The 22257-nt window shown below is 38.6% G+C and overlaps 1 protein-coding gene across 10 annotated transcripts in view; it reads left to right on the forward strand.

The window, feature by feature from the left end:
* Positions 1–22257, forward strand: part of DMD (dystrophin) — a 2228404-nt gene that overhangs the window by 1651456 nt on the left and 554691 nt on the right. For all 10 annotated transcript variants that reach the window (XM_061410475.1, XM_061410469.1, XM_061410467.1 and 7 more), the window contains one exon: positions 7714–7868. In XM_061410475.1, coding sequence (XP_061266459.1) covers positions 7714–7868 — 155 coding nt within the window. The remainder of the gene's footprint in view (positions 1–7713; positions 7869–22257) is intronic.

Genomic DNA, 22257 nt, shown 5'->3' on the forward strand with positions numbered 1-22257 from the left:
TACAACACTGCTTCAGCCTTTTAATAAAGTCAGCAAATTAAAGAAAGAGCACAGATAAAGAGAATGCTTTCCAAAATGTCATAATGAAATTAAGGTAATGAAGCACTTGGAGGGCTCTCCTCCTTTCTTTTTGTATAAAACTTATTCCAAAGAAGCTGGAAGAGAAATGGGGCCTGAAAGTAACGAAGGGGAAAAATAAATTGTATGCCATTAGTTTAATTATAAAAATTCATTACATGAAGCCATGTAAGACAGAAAATAATGGAACTCTAATGGGTTGGCCGATAACACATTTACTAGCCTGCTCTCAGCTTGTAGTCATTGTCAAAAGGACAAAGAAGTAGCAACTTTGGTATGTAGTCCTCAAAGCTGTTGAAAAGATGAATCATGTCCAGTAAGCTGGAAAATGAGGGCTGTTTTTTCAAATAGTATCCCCTGTATACACAGTTACTTTCTGAAACAGTGTTGTTTAGTAATGTCAGAGGTTTAATAGATGAGTCTTGAAGTTAATGGTGACAGACTTTACTTTTGAAATGGCTTCCTTACAGATATTTTAACATTTCTATTATATATACATAAAGAGGTTTTATAGGTCATTTTAATTCACACAAACAAGACAGAAATTGTATTTCCTTTTCCCAATAAATATGTATAGAACATTAATTCATACTCAGGAGTAAACGGTTTAGTGATTTTTTAATAAACTAAATATGTATTTTTTGCTGTCTCTGTTTGGCAATGTGTTACTTTATTATACATAGTAATTTTCCAATCATGCTATAATCATCAAGGATACTATTTTATATTCTTCAAAATCCAATTATAATAAATCCAACCGTCTTCCTTAAATTCTTTTATGTGGAAGCATATCTTCTTTAAGTAGATTGAACACTGAATTTGAAAGCCAAGAAAACTACATTTTTGTGATGTTTCTTTCACTGACAAGCTATGTCACCTTCATCAAGTCACTTAACCTTTTAGAGGTTTTGCATAAGAGGAAAGTGTTGCAGGAAGAAGAGTCCCTTCCAGAGTCCAAGAGTAGGCTCCTGTCTAACACTTGGAAATGAATTGTCTGAGAAGACACCTGTATTGACAAAGCAAGAGACTTTATTGGGAAGTGGTGCCTGAGTGGAGAGAGCAGGAGGGTAAGGGAACCCAGGAGAACTGCTCTGCCACGTGACTCATGGTCCTGGGTTTTATGGTGATGGGGTTAGTTTGGGGGTTGTCTCTGGCAAATCACTCTGACTCAGGGTTCTTCCTGGTGTCGTGCGCATTGCTTAGCCAAGATGGACTCCAACAAGGAGGATTCTGGGAGATTGGTAGGACATGTGGCATCTCCTTTATACCTTTCTGGAATGCTTCCTGTTGGTGCTGGCTTGTTCTGTGTTCCTTACCAGGACTTCCTGTCCTAAAATGATTCATGCAAATGGTTACTATGGTACCTGACTAGGGTAAGCAGTTTCAATCAGTGTTTCCCCTCACAAAAGGAGACAGAGGAAAGGAGGTAGCAAAAGATGAAAGTGGATATTTATGTAAGGATCATATATTTGAGGGAGAGGTCATATACCCAAGGAGGGACATTTTAACTTCATCTTGTAGGTAACAGGGAGCCATTGAAAGGTTTAGCAGAGGAGTAATATGGTTAATATTTGTATTTTAAAAAGATTGCTTGAGCATCTATCCAAGGATGAAAGGTCTGGTTTGAAAGTAAAAGGAGGGAACCAATAAAAAGGTTATTGCAAAGTCCAAGTAAGAGGTGATGAGGGCTTAAATTAAGGCAGTAGCCATGGAGGTAGAACATTTGGATATAAGGGCACATTGTGATATAACATTTTTATGGGTATGCACCAGCCTCCTTCACTAGCTGAGGATCAACCTACACTAAGGAGAAGAAGGTTGGGCTAGGGACAGAAACTTTGTGAATACCCACATTAAGGGACAGGCAGAAAAAGGAATACTTGAGCCTTAAGAATATAGAGAGGACACCCAAAAAGAGGGGGGCCAGGAAGGATAGAGCCTCAAGAAGGACAGAGCAGTCAGTAGCACCAGTCGCTGTCTGGAAATCAAATAAATAAGAAAGTAGAACTGTCCACAGACATTGATCATTGCTGACTGAATTGGTTAACTATTTTTGCAAAAATGCAGCATGACAACCTCATGACACTATTAGCATACAACTATAAGCATGTATTTCTTAAGTTTGCAGCTTGTCTGGGTGACATTGCCACATGTAGCAGGTTGGGTGGAGTGCCTCTCTATCACATGTCACTCATCCTTCCCCAGTGATGGGCAGGCCAGCCCACTAACATGTTTGATGATGGCAGCCGTGCAGAAGGGCCAGCCCCAATGCAGAAGCACGTTTTTAGCCTCTGCTTGTGTCATGTCTGTTAACATCCCACTAGACTTAGGCAAAACAAGTCATATGGCCAAGCTCACTGTCAAGGCCAGGAAGGTCAGTTGTGCCTTTTGTAGCAGGAAATTCAAAGTCACACGGCAAAGGGCATGGATACAAGGTGGGGTAAAGAACTGAGGTCAGTAATCCGATTTGCCACAGTGACTTCTTTCAGAATAGTTTTACTGAGATGGCAGTGGCAGAAACCTGATTTTGATGAATTGTGCAGTGGCAGGAATGTAATCAAGTTGAGGCAATGAGTGAGTGAATATTTGCCTTTTGAGGAGCTTAACTGTGAAGGGAAAGAAAATGATAGCAGATTTTGTTGCTGGTTAAAGATGGGGAAGAGGCTCATGTTTGAAAGATGTGCAGAAAGATCTTGCAGAGAGGAAAGAGGTTGAAAAGACAGAAAAGGGAGTACATGGAGGAATAGGAGGAGGAGTGTCAAGTTGGAGGAAACAGTGTCCTTCAGCACAAGTCAGCTCTTCCCCTGAGACTGGAGAGAAATTTATGCTTGATGTTAAATTGTGTGTACTCAGTCACTCAGTCATGTCTGACTCTTTGCAATCCCACGGACTGTAGCCTGCCAGGCTCCTCTGTTCATGGGATTCTTTACGCAAGAATACTGGTGTGGGTTGCCACGCCCTCCTCCAGGGGATCTTCCTGTCCCAGAGACTGAACCCGAGTCTCCCACATTGGCAGGCAATTCTTTACCACTGAGCCACCAGGGAAGCATACGGAGGGGGTTTGGTGGATGCATAGTGCAGATACACAAGGCACAGTGCCTGGAGAGAGGCAGCCATAGGGCAGAGAAGATTTTCTATATTTAAATTTGTCTTGTCTTGCCTTAAAATATGAGTTTTATTTCACACAAGCAATTTGATTTTGAGCTCATAACACACCTAAGGCATAAGCAGTATAAGGAGCCCCATCCTGTTTTACAGACAACAAAGCTGGAACCCAAAAGGCTGAAGGCTTTAAGATCAAACTGCAAGACAGTGGCCAGTCCAGACTTCCTGGGAACATGCCTTTTCATTATTCTGCATGGCTTTTCATGATGTTCCTTTGAGTGAGAGCCATTAAAATTTTTTAAATCGAGTTCACCTAAAACAAACCTGAAGTTCACTTGTGGGTGAACATCCCAAAACACGTTTGATAAGAAAACTTATACAATACTCAACTTGAAAGTTTTAATTGTAGGTCTGCATACTCACAGATTCCTGGGTGACTCGGTGGTAAATAATATCGCCTGCCAATGCAGGAGATGCAAGAGATGTAGGTTCAATCCCTGAGTCAGTAAGATCCCCTGGAAAAGGGCATGGCAACCTACTCCAGTATTCTTGCCTGGGAAATTCCATGGACAGAGGAGCCTGGTGGGCTACAGTCTTTGGGGTCACAAAGAGTCGGACACAACTGAACACACACACATACTGCATACTCACATTTATCTTCTAAATTAAAGGGAGTCTTTTAGAGGTACGGCATTGTAGACAATGTCTATGAAATAGTGGGTCCCTTTCTTTCATTGAATGGAGGCTCACTGTTGTGGCTGCAGTGTGGTTCATTAAAAATAGCAGTAGCAGTAGTGGTAGTAGTAATAGTGATTATAACTAATACTTTTTTAATGCTTTGGGTATACCAGGCACCACTCTGTTTTCCCTGGATTTTAAAAATTCATCCCCATATTGATCTTTCAAGGTAATAAATACTGTTAATATACATATTTAATAAGGGGGAAACTGAGGCACAGAGAGCATAATTAATTTTCCCATTTGTCACATCATTAGTAAGTGATCAAGTCAGGATTCAAACCCAGTAGGCTCGTTCTGTTGTCCAAGCTCTCAAATACTCTTTCCCTTCCTCCTTTGTTTTCTCCCGTGTTGGGTCAATATTCCTAAAAAGAGTTCTGACGAAGAAAAAAGAGAAGGTAAATGTTAAATAATTTGTATACTCAAAATTCTTGAATTCAACTTGTGCCATAATCTATAATCATTTTTTCTGTCTAAAACACTGTGTAAATACAGAGCACATATTGTAGCAGCATTATATGAGGTTTGGATATGAAAATTTCTTTCCTGGTTGGGGACTCAGTCTTATAAGAATTGAGCATTTTCTATTCTTCATAAAACACACACACACGCCTCCAAAATCATCTTTTTTTTATAGGCTAGTACTCACAGTATTTTAAATTTCTTCATATGCCATGATCAGCACACAATTCCCTGTAGAGTATACCATTGTAAATGGAATTCAGAAGTAAAAAGAATGTGTGTGAATTCCATTGTATTTTGAATTTACACTTCTTCTGTGGTCTGGCCTTGTCCCAGGACTGAGTTTCACAGTAGTAGGCAAAGCTGATCAAGGTCATTGTTCATGTTGTGAATGACGCTTGGCTAAAGCCCAAGGTGATCAACATATTAATACCTTAGGAGGAAGGAAACCAGTCTGTTCTGTCTTTAAGGGAGAAAAGGGTGCTGCCTTGAGAACCTTTGAGTTTAGATAAGGGCCTAAGCCCTGTCAATGTGAGTCAAGGTCAGTAGGATTTTTTTCTTTTTAATCCTTCATCACAGCAAAACCTGAGCAGTAAGTAGTGAAGAGCAGCGTTTAGTCAAGATTTCCTTAGGTATAAAAATTTAAATTTCAGTGTGAATACAAATTTGAAGCAAAATATATGGCCTGTGTATTCTTCTCTTTCAAGCATTAAAGTATACCAAAAATCTCTGGTTTGAAGTCAACCCTTACTGTTTTATTACCTTTTCCTATGAAGTCTCTAATTAAATTTTACCCTGCTATGTCCTTCAAGATTCTGGAAAATTCCAGCATAGTTTTCAACTTCTACTTTTGCTATTTTTTATGATCTATAGATTCAAACCAAAGAATATATCTCTTATATCTAAACTTTCAAGTAGTTACCCATGAGTGAGAGTTGACTTCCAAGATTGGCTTTCCTAGATAAATGATTTTAATTGCACTTATTAAAATTGTAATTAGCATTTTATATTGCTAAATCTCCAGGAGGAGGAAATGCCAACCCACTCTAGTATTCCTGCCTGAAAGATCCCATGGACAGAGGAGCCCGGTAGGCTACAGTCCAAAAGATTGCAAAGACTTGGACACGACTGAGCAACTAATAAGCATGTACACATTGCTAAATCTCTACAGATACACTCTGATGTTGGTTCATAATAGGTGTTTTTTTAGCATTTGCATTTTTCTTCAAAAGGAATTACTTTACAGAAAGGTAACTAAGTTATCAGTGTCAGTTTTGTAGATTCTTATGCTGCCAATTAGAGATTTAATAGATGATTGATAATAAGCTCTTCTTTTAAGCTCTGAATACCATCTTCTGGATAAGGGTCTTTCATATCTTAGTGTACATTACTTTTAACACTGTAGGTTAAAAGTGGCTTAAGTGAAGAGGGAAAGGGGAAAAGGTAATTTTGTACTGTAGGAAATTTCTAGAAAGGCAAAGTCTTTGGTGTGTGTATGTTTCACCTCAGAAAGGCTTTTGTTCAGTGTGAGGCTATAAAAGTAGAAAAGGAGTTTATAAGGAGAAACGGGTATTCCACAAAGTTAAATTTTAATTACTGTGTAGTACAGTGACTATACTCTGTACCTTTAAAAATTGTCTCTCTTTTTATAGCAAAACTTAGTGATGCTGGCTTTAGTCGGTTGCTGCTAGTTCAATTATCTGGGTCTATTTGCTGTTTGCAATAAATGCAACAGTCTAGAAGACTATTCTAATTAACTGAGAAATGCCAGATTGTATAATGACTATACATTTTCAAGGAGCAAGAGTCTACTCAAATATACTGAAACTATGCTGAATGTACTAGTGTTTGATTTTTATCATCATAAATCGTATTAACATAAAAGAACACATACTAAAACAAGAGCAATTACTCTTTTCACAAACAACATTTAGTTTCAATTTTCTCTTTTCCCCTTCCAGTTCATGTCAATGTACTCGTACAGATTTAAGAAATACAGTGATGATAGAAATTGTGTTCTGTTTTTGTCCTTAGGATTTCTGTGCACATTTACTGCATATTAGACCATTGGGTTGAAGTATTGTCTTATTTTAATGTCCTCTCATTAAACATTGAAATTGTATCTCATTTTTTACTATCTTAGTTGATGAAGATCTTTATTCCTATAATGTATTTCTTTTAAATATTTTACTAGAACAAAATATTAAAACTAGATTACTGAGTCAATGGGAATAAGCATTTGTATTTCACTTGATATATATTGCCAAACTGTCCTAATAGATACCATTCCCAGAAATAGTATATCAATGTGCTAGTTTGGCTACAGTCTTTCCAGCTTTGGATTTTATTTTTTTTAGCTTAATTGGTGTCAAATTGTAATACTCCATGTTTTTCATTTATTAGAAAGTTGATTTTTTTCTCTTTCTATAAAAATAGCTTTTATTCTTCCTCTTATTTGAATTTCCTGTTACTATTCCTTTGTCCACTTAACCCACCGTGTTGGATTTTGTATAACTGTCTTAGAAATTTAATAATACTATAATGTTTATAAGCCTCTCCCATGCATTTGAAGCAATGTTTAATAGAAATGTACAGTTAATATGCATCCAAATGAGCCTATCATTGGTTTATTTCTTTCTTTGGTATATGATATTTCAAGTGATAAAATAGTGATAAATGCTTTGATAATACTCAATTGTTAAAGATAATAAAAGAAAACATAGATCATTTGGTTTAACAAAATTTATATATTTAAAATTTTATTCTGATTTTAAAGTAGAATAGTTGTAAGTATTATGAATAGGCCAATCCTTTAAAGAAGTTCAAAACGAGAATAACAGCATTTTTTTTTTTTTTTTGGAAGCTCAATATTTTCTGTATGCTACTTTAGTTGAGTGCCAGTAGATGGCACTAATTACATAAACAATTCAACAAGTTAATGACGGGGTTGGGGGGAAATGCATGTGTTATTTTTTTCTGTTCAAATGTTGGTATATGTCATATATTCAACAATGATTTGGGAGCTTATTTTTATAGTTTTTTCTCTCCCATGATAAAAAGACAATTAAGCCAAGGTTGTTTCCAATTAATTGCTACTAAATTGAAATACCTGATACTGAGTATTGCTCAAGATGCTGCATTTGAAAACTTTTGTCATGAAAAGTGGGTTAGCTTATACTGTCCAGATTGACTAAACCACACAGGGTCAGTGAAAAGCAGTCATGCAGACATGCTCTGACCCAAGGATTCAGAAGTTACTTATGAGAAAATCCAACTAGAGATTTCAGAGAAAAGTGACATTCAATTCTCTTTTTCCATGTGCATCTATAGCAGTTGGCCAAAGACCTCCGCCAGTGGCAGATAAATGTAGATGTGGCAAATGACTTGGCACTGAAACTTCTCCGGGATTATTCTGCAGATGATACCCGAAAGGTACACATGATAACAGAGAACATCAATGCCTCTTGGGCAAGCATTCATAAAAGGTATGAACTCCATTATTTCTAAAACTATTTGCTGACTTCCATGATGGGGTGGTGACCGTGGGTAGACAATGCAGATTTGCTTTCCCATCCTGCTAACCTGGGGCTTGCAAGGATCCAAGATGAGAAATGCCAACTAAACTCACATTCTTTCTGAAGTCCTCTTAGTTTAAAGATGAGGGACCTGAAGACTGGTGAAATCAAATGACTTGCCCACAGTCAGAAAGGTAGTGACATAGCTGTGCAATTAGACAAAAACAAAAGATGGATTTGTAGATAGAGGAGCCATTTACCAGTCTGCTTTGACAACTCTATCCAAAGAAGTATTGTTCTATTCCATCACGATGCATACTGCCCCGTCTTTAATCTGACAAGGAAGTCATTTTGGGGTTCATGATGGAGTTACAGCTACTGATGGTGCCATCATTGTATCTCACTCTGCGTACCCAATAGGAAAATTTGTGCAGTGTAACATGACTCATAATTTCATTTCCCATTATATACCTAATGGCAATCAATGGCTCTTAGAGACACCATCTCCACAAACTAGGTCCTGTCTCTTTATTATCTAGTCTTAACCCCTTGGGCTTTTCTTTCATTAGCATTATCCTAATTATATTAATAAAATTATAAACAAAAACATGAATTATGTAACTAATTGTTAAATGATTGTCCTTCACATTAGTCTAAAGTCCCTGAGGACAAAGGCTATCTTTCTTATTTGACATATCCTGAACCAAGTGATGCAGTAGGGAGCTGGTAAACATTGTGTTTTTCTAATTGAAATGTAGGTGATATACAATATTATGTTAGTTTCTGATAAACTACCTAGTAATTTGACATTTGCACATATTATGAAATGATCATTATGTTAAGCCTAGTAGCCATCTGTCCCCATACAAAGTTATAACAATGTTATTGACCATATTCCTTGTACTGTATGTTATATCCCTATTGCTTATTTATTTTATAACTGGAGATTTATACCTCTTAATCCCCTGCACTTATTTCACCCCTTTACCTTCTCTTCCCTTCTGGAAACCACCCATTTGTTCTCTGGCTATATGAGTCTGTTTTCATTATGTTTTGTCTGTTTTTGTTTTGTTTTAGATTCCACATATGAGATCATACAGTATTTGTCTTTGTCTAACTTATTCACTTAGCATGATATCCTCTAGATCCATCTATGTTGTCACAGATGGCAAGATTCTAATATTTATAGGTGAGTAATATTTCAACCTAGACAGCATATTAAAAAGCAGAGACATTACTTTGCCAACAAAGGTCCATCTAGTCAAAGCTTTGGTTTTTCCAGTAGTCATGTATGGATGTAAGAGTTGGACTATAAAGAAGGCTGAGCACCAAAGTATTGATGCTTTTGAACTGTGGTGTTGGAGAAGGCACTTGAGAGTCCCTTGGACTGCAAGGAGATCCAACCAGTCCATCCTAAAGGAAATCAGTCCTGAATATTCATTGGAAGGACTGATGTTGAAGCTGAAACTCCAATACTTTGACCACCTGATGCAAAGAACTGATTCATTGGAAAAGACCCTGATGCTGGGAAAGATTGACAGTGGGAGGAGAAGGGGACGCCAGAGGATGAGATGGTTGGATGGCATCACCGCCTCAATGGACATGAGTTTGAGTAAACTCTGGGAGTTGGTGATGGACAGGGAGGCCTGGTGTGCTTCAGACCAGCACACCAGGGTTTGCAAAGAGTCAGACTGAGCGACTGAACTGAACTGAAATTACATTTTTCACTGACCCAAAAGAATCTGTAATTTGCCAAGCTAATTTGACTCATGCCTCTAAAGTTCTTCCATGTTTCCTTCTCACATACACTCTACAAAAATTCATCCACTTGCGTAGTTTCAGTCTGCTGATAACTATCCATTTATACCATTTGCAGCTGAGAGTCATCTTTGAATTTCAGACCAGCATATCTGATTTACTTCTTTTTATTGTGATGTCCCATAGGAATTTCAAACTTAATAGCCCCAAAGCTGAACTCATCTTTGTCCTCTTACAACCTCTTTTTCCAGATGCAACCTGCTTCTTTTCCTGCTTTTCCAGGTCTCAGTGTAAGTGCCATTTCCTCCAGGAAGCCTTCCCTGACTACCAACCCCAAAGCCTATACTCTTTTGGCCCCCTGTTATTGTGCTTATCTCACTACACTGTCCTTAAGTGTTTGCTGGTCTTTGTCTCTAAGGAGAATGTTTATTCTGTGAGTGTATACACAGTGGCTGTTTATCGACCATATTACCTAGCACTTATCTTGACACACAGTATCTCCCCACAAAACATTTTTTGATTAAATAGGGAATTGAACAAACAAACAAACAAAAATATCTGTGAATGTTCTGGTGTGCCAGTAACTCAACACAGAAGAAAAATGTACCTGTTAGGATCACTTTCAGTTTCAAGTAACAGAAAACCCAAGTTCAGTAGCTTACCTAATGGGGGTCTGTTTCTGTCACTTAGGGAGAAGTTCAGAATTAGGCAGGTGCTGACATGAGCACAGTAGCTCAGCAATGTCAGCCCTGAAGGCTCCTTGTTTTTCTTGGCGTTTCATTCAGAATATATGCATTCCAGCAGGAAGAAGGGGCAGTGCTGGTGTCAAGAAAACATGGCTTTTGCAGGAACTTTTGGGTCAGAACTATGCCACCAAACCACCTCTGGTATCTAGGAACTGGGGCTGAGCCAGCCAATAGGGAGTGTCTGCCATGAAGGGTATGGAAGGAAGAAACTGATCAACTCTCATGGTGTAGCTGGGCAGCATGAAATTCTCTGGAGAGACCACCAGTCAAATCCAAGTAAATACAGTACAGTCATGTAGGTCATATATTCATGCACAATGGACTCTTGTAGGATTGTCATAACAGTGGACCATTTGGGCTTGGTGTTGGTTCTGGTCAGTGTGAAAGGGCACGAGGACAGCTGGATTCTCTATTGGCTAATGATACCTTTACATGGGAAGTTCACATACTGTGTATGCTGTATGTGTCACCTGCACAGAATAAACCATATTTTACCCGGCTCCATCTTCTTATATTTTATATCCTTATAGATTATATGCTAGATAGTTAAAGAACAAGAAAACTCTTTATGTGATCTTTTGCATTTTGACCTTTTTATCCAGTATTTCGCCCAGCTAAACCCAGAAGTGAAGAACATCACCAGCATCCTGTAGATTGGTGCTGTTCAATAGGGTAGCCACTAGCCGTAGGTGGCCATTTAAGTTCAAATGATTACAATTAAATAAAATTTGAAATTCATTTCTTCCAGCTCATCAGCCACCTTTCATGTGCTCAGGAGCCACCAGTAGTGAGTGGCTTCCCCATTGAACAGTGCGAAATTGAACATTTCCATCATCACAGAAAGTTTTATTGACTGCCCTGCTTTGGATCATCTTTGTTTCCATTCCCCTATGCAGTTTAGCATACATATATAATAATTGCATACCATATTACTTCAAAAAATAGCTTTTGGCATGTTTTGTAAATGAAAAGTATTTCCTTTCAAAGTGGTTCATGTTATTCCATTTCCTTGATTGTACCTTCTTCTTCTGTTTGTCCATTTTCTAGAGTTGATGTTTAACATCTCAAAAACTACAACTATCCCAGAATATAAACACTTTGACTTTTGTTGTTAATCCTATAAACATAATTTTAAAGGAAAAATTACTGATATTTGGGTTTGTGGGAAAAAGTATGTCCTGAATTTGAAAAATATCTGTAACTAAGACTTCTTAGGTAGGAGAAACTGTGTTGAAAACATTCTGATTACATCATTTCCCATGGTTCCAGTTTTACCACTGAACGCTGATACATTGCCTGCACTGAAACTTTCCAGCATATGGATCAGTTCAGTTTAGTTCAGTCACTCGGTCATGTCCGACTCTTTGTGACCCCATGAACTGCAGGATGCCAGGCCTCCCTGTCTGTCACCAACTCCCGGAGTTCACCCAAACTCATGTGCATTGAGTCGGTGATGCCATCCAGCCATCTCATCCTCTGTCATCCCCTTCTCCTCCTGCCCCTAATCCCTCCCAGCATCAGGGTCTTTTCCAATGAGTCAACTGTTCATATCAGGTGGCCAAAGTATTGGAGTTTCAGCTTCAGCATCAGTCCTTCCAATGAACACCCAGGATTGGTCTCCTTTAGAATGGACTGGTTGGATCTCCTTGCAGTCCAAGGGACTCTCAAGAGTCTTCTCCAACACCACAGTTCAAAAGCATCAATTCTTCGGTGCTCAGCTTTCTTCACAGTCCAACTCTCACATCCATACATGACCACTGGAAAAACCATAGCCTTTACTAGACAGACCTTTGTTGGCAAAGTAATATCTCTGCTTTTTAATATGCTATCTAGGTTGGTCATAACTTTCCTTCCAAGGAGTGTCTTTTAGTTTCAACATATACAAAATCTTTGTGTATTTGGAAGCCTACATAAAGCAATAAAATCTTTACTTCAGTTTAAAATTTTTGAATGTTAAATAAGGTACAAAAAAGTATTACTCAGAAGAACTTCACTTTGGTATCATATACTGGCAAGCTGTAGTTCCAAGACATAATCAAAAGCAAAAACAAGTTAATTTTGTTTTGTAGTTTAGTGTTCAATTTAAGTTTATTAATTGGTCAGAGGAATCTTCAAATTCTATACTGACTTTGATGGGACCTTTAATTACCATTTTATATAGAGAAATACAAATAGTCACATGGACCTAAAATGACTTAATCTAGCATTCATGAATATTTTTAAAAAGCTGCTTCTCATGTAAATCCTGTACTTTAGCAATTCATAACAGAACATAGATCATCACTGTGACATGTGTAGGAAAATATTTTGTTTTCCTGATCATATGCCGTATAGAGTCCATGTTAACATATAAAGCCAGAAATGTGGGCCTTTGCAAGCTCATTTCTTTCCCTTCAGTCTCTGTGAATAGATATGAATTGGTGAATAAGATGATATTAGATGTGATATTACATATTATTATGAGAAGCCTCTAAGGATTAGATTTCAAGGACTGCCATCTGGCTGATGACTTTATGATGACACTGTCATGAGATTTCATTTCCTTATTTCTATTCCGGGATCACTCTTTAAACAAGAAATGAGCATTAACTCTGAATTGTCTGTCTGTAGCTATAGGAGAACTTCTCCAGCTACTTCAGCAAGGAGCAAACTCATCAAGTAGAGGGGCTGGTCCTAATACCAGCAGGTTCAGCATGACTGGCAGTCCTTCACAAAAGTGCCCAGATACCTGAGAAATCTCTCTAGGTTCTAAGAAAAATTTAACATATATTTGTGTGCATGTATAAGTGTGTATATGCATATTCATGAATATATATGCACATATACTATCCCTAAAATTGTATCTCAGTATTCTCCTGTCCACTTTAATAATATGCTTCAAATGTTAATAATTACAATTAAAAGTTGAAAAGCTGAAGAATTATCATCTGTGTTCTTCATCTTTGGCAACAATGAAGCCCTTGTAAATCACTCCTTGCTTCTCTATTTCTAGGTCTTTTTTCTTTTTCACTTTAAAGAAGGAAGAAAAAGGAGAAAAAATTGAGCCCTATATTGTGTGCACCGAAGAGCTACTGTAACTGAATACTGGATCTCTTTCACATCTTTCACCATATTTTTTTTAGTAACCATTCTGCTTTCTTTCTCTGGGATTTTCAATTTCTTCTTTCTTCTCCCCTTCAGCCAACCATCATGTTCAAGTTTCCCTCATCCTAAAAGAATTTTTTAGGATACCAACGTTTCTATCCAGCTATCCTTGTTTCCCCCTTACCATCAAAAAATTTTAAAGCAACAATTGACATTATTATTTCCTATTCTTCAGCTTCCAGTTATGCTTTGACCCACTTCAGTCTGGCTTCCCTCACACTACCACTTTCCTGAAGCAAGGACTCGTTAAGATTGTCAAAAATTTTTATAATAGCTAATTGCCCTATTTTTATTTATCCATCTGCTTGACTTCATTTTAACTTTGGTTCAGTTTATCAACTCTATTAGTTGAAACTTTCCCTTCTTTGATTTCCAAAGCAATATTATTTTGCAATTATATTTCTCTAGTAATACAGTAAGCATGAAGTGCTTGGTGCAATGCCTAGCACATAGTAACAGCTCAGTAAATGTCATCTATCATAAACATGTTAATAATTCATTCACTCAGTGAATATTTTAGTTCTGGGTATGTGCTCAGTAGGCTCAGTTCTTGGCCCAAGGTATACAGCAGAGAAAAGCCCTCTCCTCATGAAACTTACATCCTGGGAAGGAAGTGAGAAACAGACATTAAAAATTAAAATAGTTAAATGTATGGGATATAAGATTGTGATAAGTGCAATGTGGAAACATAAAGAGGGCGAGCAGTTGAGAATTTGTGTATGAGTGAGCGTGGGGTGGAAGAGAAGGGTCATTACTTAAGTATGGTGGTTAAGAAAGATCTCAGTAAAAGGGTGAGGTTTAAGCAAAACCTACAGAGAAGGCAATGGCACCCCGCTCCAGTCCTCTTGCCTGGAAAATCCCATGGATGGAGGAGCCTGGTAGGCTGCAGTCCATGGGGTCACTAAGAGTCAGACACGACTGAGTGACTTCACTTTCACTTTTCACTTTTCACTTTCATGCATTGGAGAAGGAAATGGCAACCCACTCCAGTGTTCTTGCCTGGAGAATCCCAGGGACGGGGGAGCCTGGTGGGCTGCCGTCTATGGGGTCACACAGAGTCAGACACGACTGAGCAACTTCACTTTCACTTTCACTATGGATGTGAGAGTTGGACTGTGAAGAAAGCTGAGCACCGAAGAATTGATGCTTTTGAACTGTGGTGTTGGAGAAGTCTCTTGAGAGTCCCTTGGACTGCAAGGAGATCCAACCAGTCCATTCTAAAGGAGACCAATCCTGGGTGTTCATTGGAAGGACTGATGCTGAAGCTGAAACTCCAATACTTTGGCCACCTCATGCGAAGAGTTGACTCATTGGAAAAGACTCTGATGCTGGGAGGAATTGGGGGCAGGAGGAAAAGGGGACGACAGAGGATGAGATGGCTGGATGGCATCACCGACTCAATGTACATGAGTTTGGGTGAACTCCGGGAGTTGGCGATAGACAGGGAGGCCTGGCGTGCTGCGATTCATGGGGTCGCAAAGAGTCGGACATGACTGAGCAGCTGAACTGAACTGAACTGAAAGAACCTAAGGAAGTGAGCCCTGTAGATAGCTGGAAGAAAAACAGTACAGGAGGGTTCTAATAACTGGAAATCCTCTGAGACAGGCGTATGCTTGGCTGGTTGAAGGAACCTTGACGAAACCTGTATGATGGTAATGGGTCAAGCAAACAAGAGTGCAGTAGACAAGGCGTTCAGAGAGGTGAGAAGAATCTGATTACACTGGGCCTTATAGGCCCCTCCATGGACTTTTGCTTTTGCTCTGAATGAAATAGGAGTCATTGGAGGGTTTTGAGCAGAGGAATAGCATCTTTAACTTCTCTGGCCCCTCTGCAATAACAGACTGAAGGGAAGCAGTGAAACCATTAGGAGACTGTTACCATAATTCATTCAAAAGACAACTGTGATTTGGACCAGAATATGAGGTGAATGTGGTAAGAAATGGTTGACTTCTATGATATTTTAGGACACAGCCCCAAAGGTTTTGTAATGGTTTAGATTTAAGTATGGAAGACAGGCATCAAGGAAGACTATGGAGTTTCTATCCTGAGCAACTGGAAGATGGAAGACTCACTGAGATGGAGGAGGCTCTAAAAGTAACTCATGTTTTAGGAAGAACATGTGGACATGTCACTTTTGAAATGTCTATTAAGCATCGAGGTGGAGATGTGGAGTAGATAGCTGGCTATAAAATCTTAAGTTCTAGGCAATGATAGGGATCCAAGATATAAATCTAGGAGTTGTAACAATAATCAGTGTACACTCTCTTTGCTGTATACAACCTTTAAATCCTGGTGTTCCATTCTTAAATCTCTCTTTTATTTCTCTACACACATTTAAACTACCTTTGTCTGTCAACTTCAACTATCATTAAGACTCCTCAGTGTTTTTTTTCCATCTCACATCTTTGTCCTTTTCTCTAGAACTATACTTCCAGCCACCTCCCATTCATCTCCATCTGCCTTAACTACAGGCTGCAAAATGTCTAAAGTAGAAGGCATTATCTGCCCCTGAAACAATGCATGTTTCCTATGTTTTCAGGGAAAGCATAACTTAATTACTTGATTGTCTTTAATGCTGGAAACTTAAGAATTACCTTCTACTTTTTCCTCCCTCTCTCTACTCATACCTGTATTAAGTTGGCTTCTAAATTCTGTGACTTCTACTGCAAAAATTTCTCTTAAGACTAATGCCTTTTCTTTATTCTTCTTCATCACCTCATCCTAAAGCCTCTTCATATTATACCTGGTAGATTGTGACCATGTTTTCTCTGTGCTCCCAACCATTGAATCTCTACACTCACTTGGTATTCACACTGCCCCAGAGTTATTTTCCTTAAAACTAATCTTCTGATTTCTCTTTCCTCTTAGCACTCTTTTTTTTTTTTTTTTTTGCCTCTTGAAATCTGATGGATGGTATTTTCGTAGGTGATATATTCCCGAAAGCATGCCCCAATTTTTCCAACATCAGAAACAAACAAAATTGATTTATTTTCAGGGAAGAAAAGCACATAATACCACCATGTGTGCTTGTTCGTCAGTTTGTTTATTTAGCAGAGGGACAGGCATGTGAACTTCATAAAGTAGTCTTCCGCTCTGTCCACAAAATGCCTTTTCTGGAGCTCCTTGGGGACTGTTTTCTGATCTTCAGAAGACTGTTCTATTATTGTGTAGCCACACCTTGTGTTTGGGGTAACAAACACTGTATTCACTAATTGTCTGTGTATTGAATGAAATGAAGCAATTCATCAGATATTGGGCACTAAATGGCTTTGGATTATTTCCAGAAACTTAGAAGATAAAGATTTGCTGCTGCCCTCTAAGCTACGTAAAGAATAGGATATGATGCTAACAGGAGATTTGTTGAAAATATGACTTCTTGAGTCAGAGACTGCCTATTCTATATTTGTAGCATGTTATGGTCATAAATATTAATGCTACAAAGGGCCCTAAAACCACCAGTTCAAAATTCTCAATTTAGAATAGCCCTATTTTTAATCCCTCTCATGCAAAATATACCTTCTAGTCCATTTTTAAGACTAAAGGGGATTTGGTATATTGAAAAATTCAGTCAGTTAGCAACTCTTCTAGGTACACTTCTTTTAGCAATAGGAGGACATTTCTCTAGGCTCTTTAAGACAAAGTTGTATATATAGTTATAAGGCACTATGGTTTTTATACTGCTGAGACCCTGTCTTCCAAATGATTATGAAGCATAAGAATTCTCACCATCTCACAATAGGATAATGTATTAATATACCTGTAATGCAAACCTTGGGGCTCTGGGCCAGGGAGTGTCATGATCCATGCGAATCTAAAAGGTTCATGGTGGCAACTGCCTGCTTCACTTTATGTCATTTCCTTTAAAGCAATTAGAATGTTTCTAGCTTGCAGGGATTGCATAAAAAGGGAGACATTTGGAATCATATCATTGGTGATTTACTGGTGTGGAAAATTACCTAGTCATGTAGCCAAGTAGCTGTGTTCGTTTTAACCCAGACCTGCAGTCCTAAACCAGGCCCTCCAAGCACACCAAAATACGTGCTTACAAATGCCTCTTCATACCATTTACCCATGAAAAGACTAAAAATTTTAAAAAAAGACATAATTGTTTCCTAAAGTGAAGTTATAGGATGCCAGCAGACCTTTCTTTTCTTCATTCATTCATTTAATATTATGGTGTCTAAAAGTAAAACAAATGAGTGAAAGTTTCACTTGCTTCATTTAATTGAACCATTAATGTTAACAACAGCATCCATTATATTACTTTTCAATTATATTTTCATTTTTCATTGTCTCCACATATCTATCATTCTCGAAGTCTTTAAAACATTCAATAAAATATTATAAATTAGCTGGAGTTTATTTTTAGAAAGATGAGTTATTTTGACAAATAGGTATAATCATCATTTGATTTGGGATTTTATCTCTCCAGTTCTAACAGTCATTCTAGTTTGGGGATCTTTTGGCTTCATTCAATTTATAGGGATTTATTTTCTTTCTATAAACCATTAATTCATATGTATTTCTGAAAGTAAAAAATATGCAGAACATGTAGGTATTAGTGAGTTTTTATGGAATTTATTCTTTTCAACTTCCTCCCCCAGAGAAGGGGGTCATTGAAGCATGTCTAGGTAGTGATCAACAGCAGCTCTTTCTCGGTCCCCTTTTACCACTTAGGAAGCATGATCCCATCCCTGACTCACTGAGGCAAAGAGCCCAGCTCAGGTTCTTTGTGTTGTTTCTTGAGCCCGGTAGATTCTGAACTCCTGGTAGCCACTACGTACTTCCTAGAGCCTATCAGCTTCATGTCTTCAGCCCTGCATACTACTTCGTGTTTCTGTGCCATTGCTGACCCACAGATCTATGTGTCTTGTTTTCTAAGCTCAGATTGAGCCTTTTGGTTTTGTGTTTTTATATTTTACCTATACCATTGGTCTGTGTTTAAAAGTTCCCTCTATACTTTGAAACAATTTTTTCCTGATATAAAATGATATCTACTAACTGTAGAAAAATTTAAAACTTGAGAAATAGTCACCATCAACATTTTTTTTAGCATTTTCTTTCATAGTTTGGTAAATGTATTTTGTTTATATTTATTTAACTTACTCCCAGTTTAGTAACAGTTGAAAGCACTCCCAGATTGTTTTTTGGTTTTTTTCCCTTTTAAAAATCCTTACTACCTTTTATTAGGGAGGTAATGCATACATATTATCTTTTCAAGCGAAAAAAATGGGAGGAGGAATACTTTCTTAATAAGTCTTGTGACTTATTAAATAATCAGAAACAAAAGCAGTATCTGCATGCCTCCAGCCAATGTTTTATGCTCTGGCCATTCTGCCTAGCATCAGTATTCAGCCAAAGAGATAAAAACTATTTAAATTTGTGGGAAATCAATTCCCCATTCAAATCAGTGGTGGTGTGTTTTTAATATTTTATAATATTCAGCTTCTCTGTTTCCCTTATCAAGTCTCTAATATGGTACTCATGACCATTCTGTGGCCAGCCAGAGTCTTCATGCCATAGACCATTGAAAGCAAGGCAAACAGACCTAATCCAAGCCCCTTTGGAGACTTTAACCCACATTTCATAGATTTATGGCTACTCATACAATTCCTGAGGAGTTATGTTTTTCTTTTATATTGCAAGTATTTTAAATCTACCTAGCAAAATTGAATTAGCTATTAAACATCAATTTTACCACAACTTCTTTTTAAAAATATTTAAATGAAACAAATACTCAACAAAAATGGTCAAACACAACTTGCATCCTGAGACAAATTAAGTGAATAATCATCATGAAGTCATAATAATTATTTATGATTTTTATGGTTTTTGGTAGCAAGACATGACTTATTAATGTTTAATATGTGGGTCATACCTAAGTTGCCTATTAAGACAGACATGCTAAAATGGCATTGTTCTTTTTAGCTGTGAGTATAGCTGCTGACCTCTACTTAGAGCTGGTGTTCCAAACCAAAATCTGCGTCTCTGAGGCCTATGTTCCCTTCATTGCTTTTTAATGGATACATATCAACTTGGAAGGAGGTTCTGGCAGCTTTTCACAGTAATCTAATCTCAGCTCTGTCCTCTTCAATATTTCCATCAGTGACTTGGATGAAGACGTAGATAGCATTCTTATCAAATTTGCCAATGACACAAAGCAGAGAGAAATGGCAAACACAGTAGACGAGTATCAGGAGCCAAAAAGATTTCAGCAAATTGAGGTGGAAGGCTGAATATTGAAAGGTGAAATTGATTCAAGAGAAAAATAGCATAAAAGACAAAATCCAGTTGACTTAAGACTGGAAACAGGGAAAAGAAGATTCCCTGAGATGGAGAGTTGGATGCAGAAGGTTTGGGGAGAGTGTTTCCATGAGATACATGTATAAGTATGTGACAAAGGTAACACTGGGCAGAAAGAGAAGCTACCCTGCAGTGAATCTGAGGCCTGGGGAGAATCTAAGGGGAGGTCTGGAAGTTGTAGCTCCCTTCAGAGATGTGCTGAATTGAGGCAAGGGAGCTGGGCCTTTGTATTCCAATACCAGCCAGTTACTGGTTCTGGGTCACTCCGTGGGAGAGGGCAACTTTGGATAAAACCTACAGTTGAGGGCAATTTCCAGTGAGAGTGGCAGCTGTGAGCTGTTAGCAGCCAGTGATCCCACCAAAAAGAGCATGGGTTTTGGCAGAGCATCAGTGTATATACTACCCAAGCATTGCCCCAAAGTGTGGTCCCTGGACTAGCAGTATTAGCATCATCTATGAGCTTGTGGGTCCTACACCAGCCTACTAAATCAGAATCTCTGGGGATATGGCCCAGAAAACTTTTAACAAGCTGTCCAGGCTCCAGGTCATTTCTATGCATATTAAAGTTCGAGAACCACTGCACTGTGTCAACCAAGAACATTCAGAATTGGGAGATAAGACAGGTTTTAGTGACAGTCATCTTTCCTTCTCTCTCTCTCACACACATACTGCAATAGAGCAATAGGAAAGGAAAATTAGGGAGCTGTTAGGCTGAATCAATTCAGGCATGTAATGTAGTCTAAGAACTTATATTTCAATTTAGCAGAGAGAGGAATTTTGTGATCAAGCTGTCCAAAGGTAAAACAGCCTGCCTCTTAAGATTGTAGAAGTATTCAAGAACAGGCTGGGTAATGCCTTGGTGTGATAATTTCAAGCATCAGGTAGACACATGACTTTAACTTTAGCATCCTGATCATCACCCTCCCATGCTTTTCTTCTCTCTTTTTTTTTCCCCTAAGTGAGTCTCTGCCAGAACTAGTTAACTCAAGAACGGTTATATGGCCCAAAAGAAAAGTTTAGGCATTATCAGGTTAAGTCAAAGTAAACAAACTTCCATAGAACTAATCAGACTTTCATTATACTGTATGAATTATGAATACACAATGTGTGTTTGGGAACGCATGAGGAAAAGGATAGTCTGTATAGCATGCATCAGAGAAGGCAATGGCACCCCACTCCAGTACTCTTGCCTGGAAAATCCCATGGACGGAGGAGCCTGGTAGGCTGCAGTCCATGGGGTCTTGAAGAGTCGAACACGACTGAGCGACTTCACTTTCACTTTTCACTTTCATGCATTGGAGAAGGAAATGGCAACCCACTCCAGTGTTCTTGCCTGGAGAATCCCAGGGATGGGGGAGCCTGGTGGGCTGCGATCTATGGGGTCGCACAGAGTCGGACATGACTGAGGGGACTTAGCAGCAGCAGCAGCAGTATAGCATGCATACATTCTAGAATTTTGTGAAACCAATTTCTCTAGGAGACTCTCACGGGCCACTATAGTAACTGAAATCAAGATTGCCCGGAGAAATATCAATAACCTCAGATATGCAGATGACACCATCCTTATGGCAGAAAGGGAAGAGGAACTCAAAAGCCTCTTGATGAAAGTGAAAGTGGAAAGTGAAAAAGTTGGCTTAAAGCTCAACATTCAGAAAACGAAGATCATGGCATCCAGTCCCACCACTTCATGGGAAATAGATGGGGAAACAGTGGAAACAGTGTCAGACTTTATTTTTCTGGGCTCCAAAATCAGTGCAGGTGGTGACTGCAGCCATGAAATTAAAAGACACTTACTCCTTGGAAGGAAAGTTATGACCAACCTAGATAGCATGTTCAAAAGCAGAGACATTACTTTGCCAACAAAGGTTCGTCTAGTCAAGGCTATGATTTTTCCTGTGGTCATGTATGGATGTGAGAGTTGGACTGTGAAGAAGGCTGAGTGCCGAAGAATTGATGCTTTTGAACTGTGGTGTTGGAGAAGACTCTTCGAGAGTCCCTTGGACTGCAGGGAGATCCAACCCGTCCATTCTGAAGGAGATCAGCCCTGGGATTTCTTTGGAAGGAATGATGCTAAAGCTGAAACTCCAGTACTTTGGCCACCTCATGTGAAGAGTTGACTCATTGGAAAAGACTCTGATGCTGGGAGAGATTGAGGGCAGGAGGAGAAGGGGACGACAGAGGATGAGATGGCTGGATGGCATCACTGACTCGATGGACGGGAGTCTCAGTGAACTCCGGGAGTTGGTGATGGACAGGGAGGCCTGGCATGGTGCGATTCATGCGGTTGAGAACAGTCTGACACGACTGAGCGACTGATCTGATCTGATCTGATCTGATAGTAACTGGGACAATACTCAGTACTCAATAAGCATTTATAAGAGCGATCACATAGCATGTAGCCCCAGCTG

The sequence above is a fragment of the Bos javanicus genome, chromosome X (assembly GCF_032452875.1).
Source record: "Bos javanicus breed banteng chromosome X, ARS-OSU_banteng_1.0, whole genome shotgun sequence".
NCBI classification, from domain to species: Eukaryota; Metazoa; Chordata; class Mammalia; order Artiodactyla; family Bovidae; genus Bos; species Bos javanicus.